The sequence below is a fragment of the Saccostrea cucullata genome, unplaced genomic scaffold (genome assembly GCF_032062105.1).
Source record: "Saccostrea cucullata isolate Sc308-1 unplaced genomic scaffold, CSIRO_AGI_Scuc_v1 ctg6217, whole genome shotgun sequence".
Taxonomy (NCBI): Eukaryota; Metazoa; Mollusca; class Bivalvia; order Ostreida; family Ostreidae; genus Saccostrea; species Saccostrea cuccullata.
Window position 1 is genome coordinate 16,550 of NW_026929211.1, and position 20,255 is coordinate 36,804.

General features: G+C 36.1%; 1 protein-coding gene and 1 pseudogene across 1 annotated transcript; one reads left to right on the forward strand and one right to left on the reverse strand.

The window, feature by feature from the left end:
* Positions 1 to 3,128: 3,128 nt before the first annotated feature.
* Positions 3,129 to 9,354, forward strand: LOC134280081 (tumor protein p63-regulated gene 1-like protein). The gene is made up of 4 exons (XM_062762515.1): positions 3,129 to 3,435; positions 5,039 to 5,130; positions 5,397 to 5,573; positions 5,779 to 9,354. Exons 1-4 carry the CDS (start codon positions 3,145 to 3,147, stop codon positions 6,122 to 6,124), a joined length of 906 nt encoding a protein of 301 aa, XP_062618499.1. The 5' UTR covers positions 3,129 to 3,144; the 3' UTR covers positions 6,125 to 9,354.
* An 8,484-nt stretch (positions 9,355 to 17,838) lies between these two features.
* On the reverse strand, positions 17,839 to 19,693 carry LOC134280079 (alkaline phosphatase, tissue-nonspecific isozyme-like; annotated as a pseudogene).
* Positions 19,694 to 20,255: the final 562 nt, after the last annotated feature.

Here is a 20,255-nt window from a genome sequence, read left to right on the forward strand (position 1 = left end):
AAGAAAGTATTTATATATAATATTTTTACAAGGGAATGAAACTTTTTAAAATAATTTGTATATAACCTGAAACTGTGAATATGTATATATATGTCAAATTATTTTATTCAGGCTAGGAAAATTATGTAATCCTCAATTTTATTTTTTTATTTTTTTCTATGCTGTCTTAGTCAATTAAATTATAATCAACTTGTACCATCTTAGGACCCCATTGGAAATAAGCATGTTTTATATATTGCTTTCATGGGCTATCCTAGGCAAAGAATGATTAAAAAGATGTTTATTTGTGTTGTATGTGATAAGATCACATCCTAGATCTGTATAATCCTGTGATATTGATAACTGTGATTATACCTGGAGTGTATATTGTTTTAATGTGATAGCTACATGTATATGCGCTAGAACTTTTAAGCGATCCCTAATTAATTTTGGAATGTAATTTGTGTTATGATTTGTAATGAATTTGACTCTTTGCCTGAATAAACATAATAATAATAATAATAATCCTATGTAAATGTAACGTACATTTCAAGATATATTTCTGTTTAATACAAAAAAATTCATCTAAAATTCATCTAATAATTCATCGTTTTGTTTCAGTTTATTCCAAAAAAGATTCTCTATGTAATCACATTGTGTTATATGTCACAATCACCACTATAAAGACACGTTTGCCTCAGAATATGAGTAGGTAACGTACATTTCAAGCTTGTAATAATATGTATATTAGTAATAAGAAAATATTGAAAAAAAAGCAATTATTGACATAAAAATCATATCAATGAAGAGTTTTAACGCAGTAATATAAGAAATCATAATGTAACAAACGAGGTTATTGTCATCAACTACATGAATGTCACGTCACTTCGGTAACGTTCATTTCACATATTATTGGGGAGTCCCCTCCACCTCATTTCATAACCATTCTTTTGTGCTGTTTCGCTGAAATTGACACCGGTCGTAGCCTAGTTACTTCTAACTGTGTGCAAGGTTACAGACAAAAAAATATAAGAGTCAGATGTATTTTGCTATGATCTAACAAATGCTCGTGTTTGGCCATTGAAACTTAACATAAATCTATTCCGAATATATCCATTGACAGTCTTGTTAACAATTTCATTTAGTATGTTGCAACATCGTTTTTCAAAACACAAACATACGTGCTTTTCAGCAGATCTGGGAAAATATAACCCAAAATGCAATGATTCAAACAAAACTGAATATTCAGTATTTGAAATGTAAGTGACCGTCTTGTGTTTTGGGTTTATTTGTTTTGTTTCTTGTTCTTTTCTTTTTTTTTTTTTTTTTTTTTTTTTTTTTTTTTTTTTTTTTACCAATTATAAGCCTATGCATACCTTGTTTTAAATTATCAACAACAATTCAATTAATATTGACGAAAAGTCGCACATGAAAAGTAAACAAACTGCAAAAAGGTTGCCAAAGATGAATTTAAGACACTTAGAAATAAATTTTCTAGCATGTGGTAACAGTTTAAAACATTTACGAGGATTGGGGTGCATTTAGATGTGGCCAGTTGTCAAATGGATTGTAACGATAATTTTGTTTCGCTCGTGTAAACGCAATTCATTGACTAAATTAAAAAAAATGTCAGTTAGAAATACATAAAATGTACGTTACCATACGTAACGTACATTTCAAATATAAAAATCAATTCTCTTCCACAAGCATACGTTAGACGCGCAATATATAGATACTATTTTAACCTGCATATCATAAGAAATGCATCATACAGGTTTCGTATTCAGAAATATATACCAGGTATCAGAATTATATAACATAATAATTGACCTTAATATATTTTTTTCCTCAGCAGAGACGTTTCTTTTCATTAATTTTGGGAACTAGCCGACCTCCAACCTTTGAAACTTTCCTTTGTGTACACATTCGAGTGTGTGAAAGTATTAGAATACATGAAAATTCGTGCGAGATTCACTTAATTCGAATTTCATGGTAACGTACATTTCAGTCACGTACATTTCAAATGATCGCTTTTCATGTAAAAAATAATTTTTAATTGTGTTAAGCAAAACGTCTTTGCCAGTTTAGAGGATACAAGGGGTTGCTTATTCAGAGTCGTCTCATGTTTTCTACTTAATATGTATTCTTAATGGAAGAATATAGGTAACGTACATTTCTTTCTTATCTCTACGATTGAAAATGTCTTTCATTCCGTAAACATATTTATAAAAGTTGCTCAAGTTGTTCAATTTCATGTTACATTATCTAAGTAGGAGTAATTAATCCTTTGAAATTTCAAATTTAGCCCATCAATAAATAAAGGAGAACAAAACTATCAGGTGTATAATCTTTGTGTTTGCTTGTAATGTGGTTGAAATGGAATTAAGCGACAGGGACATTGCACAATAAAAATTATTTATTATCACAAAGAAAATGTATTTATTGTTATGAAAAGAAATATATATGATACAAGGTTTAACTTATCAGAAAATTTTTACTTGAGAATCAAAACTATATATTACACAGAGGGGATTCAGAATAATATTTGCCTCGGCGACAGTAACGTACATTTCAAATAGGCTACTATATTTGAATTTGGAACTCCTGAAATACCCTTTCAGATCGATAATTATATGAATTCTTATTCATTGTTATATGACTATTTATAATGTTGATTTAAAAATTACATCAGTGGTATTTCTTTTAAATGAAAATGAGGCGACATCATTTGAGCCCTTATATTGAGAATGGGTGTTTTGTGAATTTGGCGTGCCATACCTTGGGGTATGGAACACAGGAGGGGGGGGGGGGGCTCTCCAAGCACCTATTGGTCAATTAAATCACAGTGCATCGCTGGTCGGTAGACGCACAACACATTTGTTTTCTGTTACTTATTCTCTTATAATTTTTAGAATAGAAATATTTTATTATCTATTTGCAAAAATCAGAGCAGTATAGACTCATTGATTCCAGATGGAGAAAATAAATTGTATTGAGGAAAATTGAAGAAGATGGTATAATTTATGTTCGGGTGAGTGAAACGAAGGAGAACATAATGATATTTCTGTTGCCTAGTGAGATTCCATAAGCGGTGTTCGATTAGGACAGGATTTTTTTTATATCGGGCTCGTAGTCTCACACCTCAAAGGGAAATAACTCCCTTAGATGATCGTAAACACATTCAAGATGGCGACGAACACCGAGACGCAAAATACAACACTATCAGATGACGAGCAAAAAACGTTTTCAGGAGCAACTCTGCAAATTGATGGCGTTGACAACCAAACAGGACATGAGCCTGGTGTTGAATTTACAGGACCCAAGTCTAACTTTGACAGAAATCGCCCCGGAAGTGTATATGGAAGACAGAGTATCCGAAGCACGACTAGCCGCACCTCCGTCCGTCCAGGGGTGATCAAAGGCGATAATGAGGCTGACACGTTCTTCAGCTACAAGGTTTTTAGACATTAAACTTGTTTAATCAGTTTTTCTATTGTAGCAAATTTTAGCACTTGACATGTTTTGGACAGGTCTGGTACAATCACTAGATTTAGCTACGTAGCTTAATTTACCTACATACCTGAGGTAGCTTTATTTAGCGACCAAATCAGTTTATTTCTATAAAAAAACATTTTTCTCAGGGTGTGCAGAAAATCTCATTTTGATGTAGTGATCATTTTCAACTTTGAATTAATCTGAAAACAATTTATGAAAAAATCACTCTTGAAGAAAAGTCTTTTTCTGCGCAACTGCAATTAAAGTTCTGAGAATGTTGCGGCTATATACATGATATATGACAGTTAGAACAGTTACTCCTTGAATGAACTGACAAAGAAGACCAGTTTTGGTTAACATGATAAAAGGTGGATAATTATTCGCTCATAATTCAGCAGAATGTGAAGTAATAATACTCAGCCATGCCTCAACGCACGCAAGTTAGTGGACAGTTACCCAAACAATGGAATTACATGTTTTGCTCTAAATTCTCCAAACGCAGCAATGTATCTCTGCTTTCAGGGCTCTCACACCACTTTTTGGGACTGGGGCCGGGGCCGTTCAAATTGGGAAAATTATCGTCATTTTGGGAAAAGTTGGATAACACAAATTCATTAAAAAAAATCCTCAAATTTTGCTTTTCTAGCATTTTATCATCAATGCTAACTCTGGTTTGAATAAACAGTTAAACAGAACAAACATGGGTACGTAGGCTATTTATGAAAGTACATTAGCTTTGTCATTACTATCTTTGAGTGTTGATATTGTGGTTATATGTCTTACTGCGTGACAGTCGCTAGTCACATAGTCCTGAATTTCCTCGATCACACGGGCAACTTTGCTTACCAATACAGCGCGAGACTGAACATGCCGAAGCGCGGGTATGTTTCTAAGTGCACCTTACTAATGTTTAAATGAAATGTCTATTTTGGAACCAAAATGCTGGTTTTTGTCGAAACTACATAACAAGATACTCTGCACTCATAGTTGTATACATTTTTGTAAAAACAATAACCTGGTTCCCCGAACCAGTTTACAAATGCATTTGGCGCGAACTAATAAAATAGTAGTACAGTTTCACTTTCATTTGCAAATGTGTTTTGTTTGGGTTTTTTTTTTTTTTGCGATTAGGTTTGATGGACTTTTATTTTTTAATTAATATTTTACTCTGGATGGAAATTGGGAGATTTACACCTTTCTTTTGGGAAAAAAGGTACCTTTTTTGCATTGGGAACTGGGCCGTTGAACGGCCCCAATTCTAGAGAATCGAGAGCCCTGGCTTTAGATTGTTTTTTTAAAAAGCTTCCTAGTATAAATATTAATAGTCATTTATTTGCGATTTTTTGTCTCTTTTTAATAAAAAGAAAAAGTTTGAAAAGTTGCATTGAAATAGCTAAATAAAGCTGCTTGAGGTAGGTAAATACGTAGGTAATTCTACGTACTAAGCTAAATCTATTGATTGTACTGGACCTGTTGGAAAATGACTTAATATTTTGACAATTGAATTTGAAAAAAAAGATGCAGTTTACAGTCCAAATTATGTTTGACATCAATATTTTAACAGGAAGAGAACTTTAACAAAGCACTTGAAGCATGTAAAAAGACATTGAAAGATGACATTGATGGCGAGTTTGTAGGGGCTTGGCTGCTAACTCTGTAAGTTTAAGCTTTTCATAATAACAGACAATTATAAAATTAATAGAATCTGTGTCATTTTATTGTAAGGTAAAAACATAGGTGAAATTTCCTGTCAATTGATAGCAAAACCACACCACAGGATATGATTACTCATTCACAAAGTGCAACTTAAATTGCCGCTCATGCACTCTTTCTTTTGCTGAGTAAAACAGAAAAAAAATCTGTGAGTGTGATTTTCATAAAATTTTTATGAATAATTAATATGTATTTATTGTTGTTTTCAGTATTGACCATTGGGATAACGAGAGGGAGCGTTTAATCATTCTGACCAAAAACTGTATGCTCATCTACAAATATGACTTCATTCTTCATAAGATGGAAGATTACAAAAGAGTCATGCTTCATTTAATTGACACTATTTGTGTGGGAGACTTTGTTTATCCACCCAAAAGTCTGATGCCGTAAGTTATTACAGTAATCGTGAATCTTGATGTTTCCATCTTGTATGCAATAAACATTATGTGTTTAGCAAAGCAATGACTGGTAATTATGAAATATCATTTGATAATGTTGAATAATCACATTTGTGTACGATTCATTCAGACAGAAGAAAAGTAGACTTTTGATCTGTATTCAAACCTGCTGAAAAGAGTGAATTTCTTACAGAATGAGACAACATGGGGGGATCCAGGTTAAGTGGAGTCATGGACAGGAGCCGTCCTGGGCTCAGCTGTGGAACCCCTGGTGTGAGTCTATCCCCTGGATCAACCTCGCCCACCACCCCCTGCTCTATAACCCCAAGGAATATGAGACCACCATTTACAACGTGGATGATTTTTACGAGTCTCTGATACAATGCATCAGTAACAGCTACAAGGAGAAACGACCAAGTGAGAAAATCACAATTGTTGAGGGTCCTATATTGATTGAGAGCTACGCTAGCTTGGCCTCCATGGTGTTTAACCAGAGTGGACTTGGTTTCAACAGAGACAGGAAGGGCATTAGCTTCTGAACTTTAGAAATGTTGCTGCACAAGCTACTCAAAGTTTTTCCTCGTCAAGCATAACATTTATAGCTTTGAAATCCAGATCAATTGATATATTGGTTCAACTTCAATACATGTATATTGAAATGATTAAACTTTTTCTATAGCTTTTTCACTTGCTGTACTGCAAAAGAACTTTTGACATTTACAGTGTCTTTTTATTATCAACAAATACTGAATAATCTAAAAGATTTTCTGCCTAGAGTTGAGCTATTGTGATTTTTATAGATTAATTAACTATGAAACAAGCTGTGATTTTATATTATACTTAACAGTATACAAATTTTCGATATGTCAGAGGAATATGGGTAATAGGCTAAGTTGATAAGCTGTTGTTTGGATATCATCTGTATACAGGACACAGACTATTTTCCCTGTAATATTGCTGATTCTAAAGTGCTCTTTTATTTATTTCTTCTTGTTTACTGTTCAGTTTTGTGTGCTTTTTGTATTTTTTGCTAGTTTTGCATGTTGCAATATTAAGATATTTAAGTCAATACACATTCCAGCAATTTTCTTACTACAACAAATGTCTTTATCAGTAATAGTTTCTTGTAAGAATGAACTGAATTAATTTTAAAGTTGACTTAATTCATTTGGTTTAAGGTAAGAGGTTTTCCAATGAAATTTCATGATATGAAATGTAATTTTCATAACAAAAGCCCTTTAATGATGTTTCTTATCCATATTTTTTTTTTTCAACCAATTGGGTATCAGATTTATTTTGTTTGCAAAGATTTCTAAGCTGACTTAAATACACATCTATTTTATGTAAATTTTTTTTTTTATTTTATGTAGTAACTGTCCTCATATCATATATATTCCACGTTTTTTGTGGAAAGTTTGAGAATTATTTCCTGCCCTTGTTGAATCCTCTTATATTCTGTTTCCAGAGGCATTTCGAAGTGCTTTGGAAGGCCTCAGGTAGCAGGTGGGTCCTCTTTTTTTGTTGCTCATTATTATTTTATGTACTCTCTATTTCATATGTTATTGAATGCACTTCTCAAACACACAAGTCAATCGCAACTTCTCAGGCCTTTCAGACAAGCAGAAAAACAACCTTGAATGTATTACGTAGGTGTCCATGACAACCCCCCTTTTTGTGAATTTAGAAATAAATATGAGAAGACCTCTTATCTAGGGAGTATTAACTTCATTGAATGTAAAGATATCACGTAAAATATACCATAGAAGGGACTTTCAACTCCGTCTATCCAATACTTTAATAAATAGGAAGCAACTCCATGTTTTATAAATTTATACCATATGGTGATTTAAATATATTGGAGTTTGTTTTTCGGACCTCTGAGGGAAAGACCCAAGATGATGTGATTGACACATAAGTGTGTGCTTATGTACATAAGGGTGTATTTTCATCATTGAAAATGATTGTACTCAACACATGTAACTGCTATATAATCTTTCACCCAATGAACACGAAATCTTTTCAAAATAATTTGTATTTTTTTAAATTTTCAGAAATTAGGTAATCACAGCTTGATTAAATCGATTTCCTTATGCTACTGATAAGGAGGTTGTTTGACATACTTTTTTGCCCTACTTGCTTGAGTTGTGATGTGCCATTAAGATTTTTTTTTTGCAATAAGTTAGCATAGTATTTAATAATGTATTTCTCAATTTTATTCAGTGTAAAGCTTTTTTCGCAAACTTTGTAAATTAGAACACTTATATGTATGCCCATTATACTGACATGTATCATATTGTCATTTACTATCATGTGTCATATTTTTGATTTAGTATGGTTTATCGTATTTTGATTTTAAGTCTCAGTGGAAATTCTGAAAAATTGAAATAGAAAATTTATGCTAAGAAGCATCAAATACAACCTTCTTTGTGGTCATGTGATTTTTTAAGTTTCAGAAGTTTCTGAAACTGGACATTCAAAGGGTGTGTTAACTTTTTCCTGCAATGAATTGGCATTGATGCATACTTAGGAATATCACAAATTAAATTATATCTTTCCCTTCTCCATTTCTCCCTTAGATATTACAATTTTTGTGAATATAAAGCTACTTGTGATATAGTGTCTGTTCCTTTTAATTCCTTTGTTAATGTTTATTATTTCTGTGTTAATGTTTATCATTTATGTTTTTTGTTCCTTAAAAAAGAAAATTCAAGATTCACCCCTATACTTTTTCCATTTGTGCTTAATTATTATTTTGCTATTGGTAATGTAATGTAATTCCTTCAAAAGTCTATGTGCAAATACAGTACATGTATATTAAAAAAACTTTATGTGACCTTTGGGACATACGTGTGTGGGGTGTCCTGTAATGAATTTATTTCAAAATCCTACAGTATGATAGCTTCAAATAATCCTCAATTTCAAGAGGAGTAGATGTGTTGCATCATTATTCTTTGTTTCGAAATTTATGATAAAAAACCCCAAACTTCTGATCAAATTAAGATTTGCAAATGAAAAATGGAAAGACAGACATTGGATTACTTATCTTAAGTATTTATAGTACAGATCCACCCTGTTTTCCTGGAAAATATTTTTTAATGCATATTCTGTCAGTATTAAAGATGAAAAAAAATTGAACTCAAGATCGACATGTCTCAACTATTTCTACAATATCTGATATGGAAAAGTGGTGTATACTTTCTTTAGCATAAAGTGTGTAAAACGAAACAGAGGGTTATAACAACTCGGAAGTGTGGTGGTCTTTTAGAAAGATAATAAATTGTAAAACGGTATTTTGAGTGTATCTTCATGGCCTGGTTAAAATTAGAAAGCAAATGTACATATGCTTTTGATTTCTCTCTATGAATATGTTCAATCAAAACGAAAAAAAAGTCTCCCTTCAAGTATTTATGTGTGATCAAGAGTTTACCTTATAGCCTATGCACAAATCAGTATAACATATATATTGCACACATATAAGTGTGTTAGAGATATTTGCTGTCGTTTCACATATCATTATTATTATTTTTTTGATTATGTTGGCTTTTTAAAAACAACCAAATTAATTAAAAAACAAAATTTAATGTTCTACCATCATGACATTATCAAATTAACTTTGTTTATCACTGTCAAGATAATATCACATTTCTTTTTTGTCTTTTGAATTTGAGATATGACATTTTATGTTCATTTTAGATGAAGATGTTTGAATTAAGTTGTATTGTTATTGTTTTGTAATGAATGTGTGAGAATAGATTAAGTACTGATGTTACTGTGCTGAAGTGTTCTATTTGAAATTGTTTCTTTTCATCTTAATTTGAAAATTTGACCAGATCTTGCCCCAGTATTGGTTTATTGGAGGAACCAACATCCTGTTCTAAATAGGCCACAGTAGTGGTTTATTGGGGACAATATCCTGGTCGAATCAGGCCCCAGTAGTGCTTTAAATGAGGCAAACATGCTGCTCAATTCAAATCCCAGTAGTGAATTATTGGGGTCAACATTCTGGTCTAATTAAGCCCCAGTAATGGTTTATTAGGAACAACATCCTGGTCTAATCAGGCCCCAGTAGTGGTTTATTGGGCACAACATACTGGTCTAATCAGGCCCCAGTAATGGTTTATTGGGCACAACATACTGGTCTAATCAGACCCAAGAAGTGGTTTATTGGGGACAACATACTGGTCTGATCAGGCCCCAGTAATGGTTTATTGGGACCTTCCTGGTCTCATCAGGCCGCAGTAGTGGTTTATTAGGGACCGACATACTGGTGAAACATATGGTGATAACGAATATTATTCCTGATCAAAAGTCCATTAAACAATACAAAACAGGAGCAGAGCAAACACAGACGTTCAAAACATCAGAGGTGGGATCATGTGCCATGGAGGAGTGAGCATCCCCTGCTGACCTCTCTATCAAACCCTAGTAGTTGTTTATTAAGCACAACATCCTGGTCTTATCAGGCCCAAGTAGTGGTTCATTGGTGACAGCATCCTGGTCTAATTATACCCCAGTACTTAGTAGTTTATTAGGGATAACATCCTTGTCTAATCAGGCCCCAGTAGTGCTTTGTTGGGGACGACATCCTGGTCTAATCAGGCCCAGTAGTGGTTTATTGGGAACAACATCCTGGTCTTATTAGGCCCCAATAGTGATTTATTGGAGACAATATCCTGGTCTTATAAACCCTAGTAGTGGTTTATTCGGGAAACATCCTGGTCTAATCAGGTGCCAAAAGCTGTGTATTGAGACAACATCCTGGTCTAATCAGGTCCCAGTAGTGGTTTATTGGGGACAACATCCTGGTTTAATCAGGCCCCAGTAGTGGTTTATTGGGGACAACATCCTGGTCCTATCAGGTTCCAGTAGTGGTGTGATAGGGACAACATCCTAGTCTAATCAGGCCCCTGTAGTGGTTTATTTGGGACAAAAAACTAGTCAAATTAAGCCTAAGTAGTACTAGTTGTGTATTGGGGATGACACCCTGGTCTAGTCAGGCCCCAGTAGTTGTTTATTAGGGACAACATCCTGATCTAATCAGGCCCCAGTAGTGGTTTATTGAGAACAACATCCTGGTCTAATCAGGCCCCAATAGTAGTGTATTAGGGACAGCATCTTGGTCCTATCAGCCCCAATTTTAGTTTATTCGGGCCAACATAATGGTCTAATCAGGCCCCAGTAGTGGTTTATTTGGGACAACATCCTGGTCTAGTCAGGTGCCAAAAGTAGTGTATTAGGGACAGCATCTTGGTCCTATCAGCCCCCAATTTTAGTTTATTCGGGCCAACATAATGGTCTAATCAGGCCCCAGTAGTGGTTTATTTGGGACAACATCCTGGTCTAATCAGGTGCCAAAAGTAGTGTATTGGGACAACATCCTTGTCATATCAGGTCCCAGTAGTGGTGTATTGGGGACAACATCCCGGTCCTATTAGGCTCCAGAAGTTGTGAATTGGGGACAACATCCTGTTCTAATCAGGCCCCAATTTTAGTTTATTTGGGACATCCTGGTCTAATCAGACCCCAGTAGTGGTTTATTTGGGACAACATCCTGGTCTTCAGGCCCCAATAGTGATTTATCGGAGACAACATCCTGGTCTAATAAACCCTTGTAGTGGTTTATTTGGGACAACATCCTTGTTTAATTAGGTGCCAAAAGCAGTGTGTTGGGACAACATCATGGTCATATCAGGTCCCAGTAGTGGTGTATAGGGGACAGCATACTGGTCTTATCAGGCCCCAGTAGTTGTTTATTCGGGACAACAACCTGGTCCTATCAGGCTCCAGTAGTGGTTTATTTGGGACAACGTACTAGTCTAATTAGGCCCAAGTAGTACTAATAGTGCATTGGGGACAACGTACTTGCCTAGTCAGGTCACAGTAGTGGTTTATTCGGGACAACATTCTGATCTAATTAGGCCCCAATAGTAGTGTATTGGGGACAACATCCTAATCTAATCAGACCCAATATAAGTTTATTTGGGCCAAAATCCTTGTCTAATCAGGTCCTAGTAGTGGTTTTTTGGGGACAACATCCTTGTCCAATTATACCCCAGTGCTTAGTGGTTTCTTAGGGACAACATCCTGACCTAATCAGGCCCCAGTAGTCGTGTATTGCAAACAACATCCTGGTCATATCAGGCCCCAATATTAGTTAATTTGGGCCAACATCCTGGTTTAATCAGGCCCTAGTAGTGTTTTTCTGGGAACAACATCCTATCCAATTATACCCCAGTACTTAGTGGTTTATTGGGGACAACATACTGGTCTAATCAGACCCCAGTAGTTGTTTATTGGGGACAACATCCTGATCTAATCAGGCCTCAGTAGTGGTTTATTGGGGACAACATCCTGGTCTAATTAGGCCCCAGTAGTGGTTTATTGGGGACAACATACTGGTCTAATCAGACCCCAGTAGTGGGTTATTGGGGACAACATCCTGATCTAATCAGGCCTCAGTAGTGGTTTATTGGGGACAACATCCTGGTCTAATCAGGCCCCAGTAGTGGTTTCTTGGGGACACATACTGATCTAATCAGGCCCTAGTAGTGGTTCGTTGGACACAACATCCTGGTCTAATTAGGCTCCAATAGTAGTTTATCGGGACAACATCCTGGTCTTTTCAGGCCCCAGTAATGGTTTATTAGGAACAAGATCCTGGTCTAATCAGGCCCCAGTAGTGGTTTATCGGGCACAACATTCTGGTCGTATCAGGCCCCAATAGTAGTTTATTGGAACAACATACTGGTCTTATCAGACCCCAGTAGTGGTTTATTAGGGACAACATCCTTGTCTAACCAGACCCCGGTGGTGGTTTATTGGGGACAATATCTGGTCTTATCAGGCCTCAATAGTAGTTAATTGGGACAAAATCCTGGTTTAATCAGGCCCCAGTAGTGGTTTATTGGGGACAACATACTGGTCTAATCAGGCCCCAGAAGTGGTTTATTGGGGACAACATCCTGGTCTAATCAGGCCCCAGTAGTGGTTTATTGGGGACAACATCCTGGTCTAATCAGGCCCCAGTAGTGGTTTATTGGGCACAACATTTCGGTCCTATCAGGCCTCAGTAGTGGTTGATTGGGGAACAACATCCTGGTCTAATCAGACACCAGTAGTGGTTTCTTGGGGACAACATGTTGGTCTAATCAGGCCTCAGTAATGGTTTATTAGGAACAACATCCTGGTCTTATCAAGCCCCAGTAATGGTTTCTTTGGGACAACATACTGGTCTAATCAGGCGCCAGTAATGGTTTCTTAGGAACAACATCCTGGTCTAATCAGACCCCAGTAGTGGTTTCTTGGGGATATTATATTGGTCTAATCAGGCCCCAGCAATGGTCTATTAGGAACAACATACTGGTCTAATCAGGCTCCAGTAATGATTTTTTAGGAACAGAATCCTGGTCTTATCAGGCCCCAGTAGTGGTTTATTGGGGACAACATCCTTGTCTAATTAGGCCACAGTAGCGATTTATTGGACATAACATCCTGGTCTAATCAGGCCCTAACAGTAGTTTATTGGGACAACATCCTTGTCCAATGATTCCCCAGTACTAAATGGTTTATTGGGAACAACAAACTGGTCTAATTAGGCCCCAGTAGTGGTCTATTAGCAACAACATCCTTGTCTAACCAGACCCCGGTAGTGGTTTATTGGGGACAATATCTGGTCTTATCAGGCCTCAATAGTAGTTAATTGGGACAAAATCCTGGTTTAATCAGGCCCCAGTAGTGGTTTATTGGGGACAACATACTGGTCTAATCAGGCCCCAGAAGTGGTTTATTGGGGACAACATCCTGGTCTAATCAGGCCCCAGTAGTGGTTTATTGGGGACAACATCCTGGTCTAATCAGGTCCCAGTAGTGGTTTATTGGGGACAACATCCTGGTCTAATCAGGTCCCAGTAGTGGTTTATTGGGGACAACATCCTGGTCTAATTAGGCCTCAGTAGTGGTTTATTGGGGACAACATCCTGGTCTAATCAGGCCCCAGTAGTGGTTTATTGGGCACAACATACAGGTCTAATCAGGCCCAAGGAATGGTTTGTTGGGGACAACATACTGGTCTAATCAGGCCCAAGGAATGGTTTATTGGGGGCAACATCCTGGTCTAACCAGGCCCCAGTTGTGGTTTCTTGGGGACAACATACTGGTCTAATCTGGCCTCAGTATTGGTTGTTTTGGGACCAACATACTGGTCTAGTCAGGTCACAGTAGTGGTTTATTCGGGGCAAATTTACTGGTTTAATCAGGATCTAGTAGTGGTTTATTTGGACATACTCCCTGGTCTTATTATATTCCAGTACTTATTAGTCTATTGGGGCCAACATACTGGTCTTATAAACCTCAGTACTTAGTGGTTTATTGGGGCCAACTAGCTGCAGAACTGTACTCTCCGAAAACAAAATTTGACAGACCGGTCTGTCAAAATAAATTTTTCGGAGACCTACAGTTCTACAGCTAAGGGCCAACATACTGGTCAAATCTTGCCACAGTACATTGGTTTATACGGGCCAATGTACTGATCTTATCATGCCACAGTTGTGGCGTATTAGGATCAAAATATTAGACAAACATTTGAACATTTTTGGAATAAGAGATATATTCTTGAACCATATTTTTTCATGCATAAGAGATAAATTCTTTAACCATATTTTTTCATGTATATAATTATATCAAAAGCTTAACCACATGTATGTGCATTGTGATGAGCAAGGATACTAGTATTTCTTCCAAAGTTGTTAAATTCATGGCCTCTGGGTCAGGGGTCCTAACTAATGTTAGGACACGGACTCTATTTCTTTGAAAAGACTTCTTATCTGCTTTTGTATATTTTGCAGAAAATTAGATGCATTTTTATGAGAAGCAAGGATACCCTTTCCTAAATTTAGTCCGAAATATCTTACGTTTTCCAGGCTTTTTTTTTACGATTTTGATATTTTACGTGCCAGAAGGGTTTAGTTTTAGGAGGGAAAACTTTTGAAATTACTAGGTATAAGTTGTATTACTGTATCAAGTTCTAAGATAAACCCTCTCTGACAAAGTCGGTTTTCTAGTTCAAAAGTTTGTCCGGACATCATGATCGCATATAACTTTTTTATACTCCCACTTGAAAAGCGGGAGAGTACATAGTAATCGGTATGTCCGTCCGTCCGTCTGTTACACTTTGGGGTACCCATCACTTAACCGCAACTCCTCTCATACCACTTATTTAAATTTGATGAAACTTTCACAGAATCTTTATTACATATTGCCATTGTGTACCTCCTATTTTACTTTTTGATCCGACACATATTTTGAGTTTCCTACGGCAAAACCTGGACACTGCCATTATATTCATATGGGAGTCGATGGGTATCATTTGGTGAACTCATTGCTCACGGTACCTCTAGTCCTGGACGTTCATCATCAGATCTAAAATAGACCAACACAATAGTTTTTTTTCTAAGTATAGTGCAAAATCGCCAAAATATTCAAATACTAAGAACCAACCAGCCAAATAAGTAAGAGAGCCAAAAGATGACGAGATTTATATTTTTCGGCAAAACAAAACATTCTATGCTTAGCAGGTATACAGGTACACGCAGGTCCCGGATATACATTTACTTTCTATTGGTTGTCCTACTATTAGTATATTGTCATGCGAAGGTAGAGGTTAGGACGAGAACTTGTTCTGTCCGTTGATAATAGCACACCAACATGATTCCACCCTTCAAACAAGGTACGTCTGCGTTAGTTATACCCCCGCTTGAAAAGCGGGAGGGTATATAGTGATTGGGAGTCCGTCTGTCCGTCCGTCTGATACGCTTTTGGGTACCCATCTCTTATCCGCAACCCCTCTTTTACCACTGAATGAAATTTAATGAGACTTTCACAGACTCTTTGTTATATAGTGCCAATGTGCACCTCCTATTTTACTATTTGATCGGACACATACTAGTATTTTGGGTTTCTCAGAGCAAAACATGAGTACGACCATTTTTTCTATAATATTGAAGGGTACCCGTCACTTATTTGCAACTCCTTCTTTACCACTGCATTAAAAATTTAATGATCGAGTCTTTGGTACATAATGTCATTGTGCACCTCCTACCAGGTACAGTGGAGCCTCATTTATCCGGACGCTTTGATTCCCAGTCAATTTGTCCGGATATGTGAAGCGTCCGGATATCTGAATTACCAGTTAAACAAGAATACATAACAATAAAAAAATTCTGTTCCGAAAAAAGTCGTCCGGATACTGAAGCATCCGGATATTTGGCGTCCGGATATCTGAGGGTCCACTGTATTTTACTTTTTGATCTGACAGTTATTTTGGGTTTCCCAGTGCAAAACATGGTCTTGGCGTTTATAGTCAGATGGAAAGCGGGGGCATCATTTACTTTATTTATGAGATCAGTCCCCGTATCTGCACCACAGGAGTTCTAGCCCTAAGCTCTTTTACTTATCTACTTTAAAGTTCCAAATTTTACTGCTCTTAGTTAAGAATCTTAATAATACATGTAAGATTGCTGTTCCATTCAAAGTTTATTACTTAGTACCGATGACTTTTATTGGTCTATTCTGTTCAATTTCATTATAAACAAATTAAAAAAATTGCAGTTCAAAGTAACGACATTATAATGCAAATTACTTTCTTTTTTTAGGTCACCGGAGTAAACTATTGCTATCCGTTTTCGTCCATCGTCGTGCGTCGTGCGTCATGCGTTTACATTTGAACATTTTCAGCTTCTTCTCTGCAACCGCTCAACCAGTTTTATTTTATAAAGTATTTATGGGTGATGTGAAACAAAAATTGTGAATTACATGGTCCCTGTCCCCCGTGGGGCCTGAGGGGTGGGGCCATAAGCACTATAATTAATGCAAATTTTAAAAATCTTCTTTACTCCTGGACATCAAGCAGTCAAACTGTTGGCATGATTGTAATTAGCATTGAATCTTCTACCAAAATTGTGAAATTCATGGCCCCGGGATCAGGGTTTCTAGTGGTAGGGCAGGGCTAAATAGATTTATATAGTGAAAATGCATTATTTCTTTGAACATCTTCTATGCTCCTGGGCATTAAATAAACTAACCAAGTACGTAGTTATGTTGAATAAGGCTGCCTGTACCGAAATTGTGAAATTCATGGCCCCGGGGTCAGGGGTTCTAGTGCTAGGGTGGGGCTAAATAGATTATATAGTGAAAATGCATAATTTCTTTGAAAATCTTCTTCTATGCTCCTGGGCATTAAAGAAAGATAGGAAGACAAAAAGTATATACATTTATTTTCATATATAATTATTAATTAATATCAAGCACCCTCAAGGGGCAAAAAGAAAGTACATTTTAAATACATATTTATATATATATATATGCAATGCAATATGCATGCACACAAGAGAGAAAGGGTTGCATGATTCAAAGAAAAAATTAAATAAAGCAGATACTTCTGAGCAAAATTATGAGGATGTAAATGTACACTTTATCTAAATGCATATACGTATGTACATATATATATCAGACATACACGTATACATGTACAAAGTACATTCACACATGTACTGTACTTCTATATTATTCATCATGATACAGTTTAAATGCATGAAATTTAATTTATGGCATGTGATGTCTTTATAAAGAATCTACCAATAGAGTTTAATATTTCTAACTTCTCAGAATTTTAATATATCCAGAATAAAGATGGGTGAACAAGACGGGCGAAATGCCTTTATTGCGACGAACATTAAGTGAAAAATGAAATCTACATCAATTATATAAAAATTAATTAAAATTTTCTTTGATATTTTATCTAACATTAAAGTATAATTTATTTAATACCTCTACATTTTTCAAAAAATCTCACAAATACTGAAATCATTTGCCTATGAACTATCATACATAGAGAGGACAAAACCAAACATTTTTCTCATACATACTAGTAAACAAAATTTCTCGATATAAATGAGTTTTCGCTAATTTTTTTTTTTAAATAAATCCTAAAAGTTAGCTTGAAAATATAGATTTCTTGGTTAACAAAAACATAGAGCAAGGACCCACTAATCGTACACTTTTATGACGAAACATGCGCATCTTTCCGAGAAACAATTGGTCCATAAAATTAAAGGTCACATCACAAACATGATTTGAATACCACACGAGTTGTGGTTCGTATCAAAAGCTGTGTAGCGTAGTGGTTAGTGCAATATGTTTTTTGGAGATCGAATCTCACTAATACCATTTTTTAAAATGAAAGAATGTTTTTCCCGAGATTTTTTCAGAGAAGTTTTGTTTATTATGATTGCATAAATTCCAAATAATGAGAATTTGTAATCCTGAATTAACAAATTCAATACAGTTTGTTATATCTGACGCTATAGGCATTGTTCATGTGTATGCCTTGTTCATTCACCTTCTTTTGTTTATCATACAAATTTGTAAAATGCCAAGAGCGTATGGTTTACTTTAGATGAACTTAAGTAATGTTTATAATATATGAATGGTGTAAATCAGTCTTTTAGCTGATTAACATGTTAAAAGAACATCTGAATACAAGTTGAAAGATACAAAAGAAACAAAGCAGGGACCAAGGATTCAGAACCACTAGTGAGCCTGGACTCCTTATCACAATTGTCTCTATAGTCACCAATACACGCAGCATACTGGATCACGTGGGCAATGTAGTGCTGCTCATGAACGCCATGAAGGAGATGAGACATTGGACCTTGAGCAAATATCCCGACATCCTCTGCGCTGTGAGTCTCGTATTCCAGCGGTACAGCAGACTGCTGGATGTAGTCATTAGCATCTGAAACAAGAAAGGGAAAAAATCAGCAGGATTCTAAGTTTGGTAAAGATTTGATTAGTATCATGGCCTTTATTATTACCCCGCCACGGAGTTGGAGGGATATAGTACAGCGCTTGTGTGTGTTAGTTTGTGTGTGTGATAGTTTGTCCTTAATTGTGCGAAACGGAAGTGACGCGATTTGCATCGGGATCGATGATCGAATGCTGCCTAAATTTATTGAAATGCTTCTTGCGAGGGGATGCTCCGCTTTGCAGTGCCCCTTTTATAAAAGTTTCAGTTATCTTATCATACCTGTAGCGACTCCTGTCAGGTTTTGTCTGTCTGCCCTCCAGCCAGGGCCGTTGCCATAAACGAGAGCTGTGTAAGGTTTCTTGTCCAAAGGAGGTTCTATCTCGACAGCTTCGTCATCCACCAAGCCTACAAAACACACGATTTATTAAGGAAGACTTTAGTATAAAATATTGCAATTTTATGTTTTTTGCTTCAATTTTTGAAAGATTAAAATTAAAACTGAAAATTTTTAGACCTAAGACATCATTTCCTCGTTTAGTGTAACCAGCCAATGAAAAGGCATGAGAGTGGTCTGCAGTTACAATGATAAGAGTTTCCTGATGATTGGTCAAAGATACAGCTTCTTTCACTGCTCTCTCGAACTCTAGAGTGTCTTCTAACGCAATCTTTGCTAGACTGTCGTGGTGAGCTATATCTATTTTGGCGCCTATACAAGAACAATTCGAAAAAAAATTAAAACAGTGTAATCCACAATTTACAGATTGACTATGCTTAAAAAGCGCCATCTGAATTCGAAAATTTCTGACAACAAATCGGCAAATAAAAATATGTCACCTTCAACAAGCAAAACGAACCCATCTTCATTTTTCTGAAGAATTTTAATGGCTTTTGATGTCATTTCCGTTAAAGAAGGCTCTCCATTTCCAGAATTACTCCGCTCAATTTCGTAGGCCATATGCGATGGACTGAACAATCCTTTAATATATGTACAATTAAAAACAGTGAAACTAAATTATATGGCATCATTTAAATATTGACACGTTGTGACTATCTGTCATCTTGTTACTCTTTTATCAGAAACAAATTCAATCCTTTACCCAACACATAATCAACATTGTTCTCGTCAATGCTATCGAAATCGTCTTTCTTCCAGACATATTTATGCTTCCGGTTTTTTGCAGTCTGTATCGTTTTCCATTCTTCAACCAAGTCCCTGTTATCTAGTCTTTTATTCACATCTGTCGCCCCCGTTTCCGGGTCAGAAAAGTTTTTGGGAAAAAGCTCTCCGCCCTCCTCCAAGAAACACCTTTAATTATTTATTAACTATAATTTAGATATTGTCTACCTTGAATTCGCATTTAAAAAGTATACAATTAGTTCTTTGATTGTATATTGTTTAACGTCCCTCTCGAGAATTTTTCACTCATATGGAGACGTCACCGTATGCCGGTGAAGGGCTTCAAATTTTGACCTTTACTCGGCACTCAGGGCCATTGAGCAGTGAGGGATCTTTATCGTGCCAGCGCCTGCCCCTGACACGGGGCCTCGGTTTTTAAGGTCTCATCCGAAGGACCCGCAACTTTCACTTCAAAGTGCCGAGCGCATGGCGAAGGACCAGCTGCTACCCATTTTTTATCGACTTAGGTCAGTCGCAGCCGAGATACGAACTCACGACCTCCCTATCACGGAGCCAAAAATTTGATATGCGTTGTAAAGTCAGTCTAAAAAATAAGATTTTGGTCAAATACTAATGATATATAATGTACATCATAGGTTTATTAAATGTCAAATAGTTTGGAAATAATTTTCAAAAGTATGTCTAATGCACAGACACTTGATTCGGTAATATTTTTTAACACATATGTATC

Excerpts from the sequence above, each read along its gene's own strand:
- LOC134280081 (XM_062762515.1), top strand. The coding sequence starts at position 3,145 with ATGATCGTAAACACATTCAAGATGGCGACGAACACCGAGACGCAAAAT. Across the intron at positions 3,436-5,038 it reads ACACGTTCTTCAGCTACAAG|GAAGAGAACTTTAACAAAGC; the intron begins GTTTTTAGACAT and ends ATATTTTAACAG. Across the intron at positions 5,131-5,396 it reads GGGGCTTGGCTGCTAACTCT|TATTGACCATTGGGATAACG; the intron begins GTAAGTTTAAGC and ends TGTTGTTTTCAG.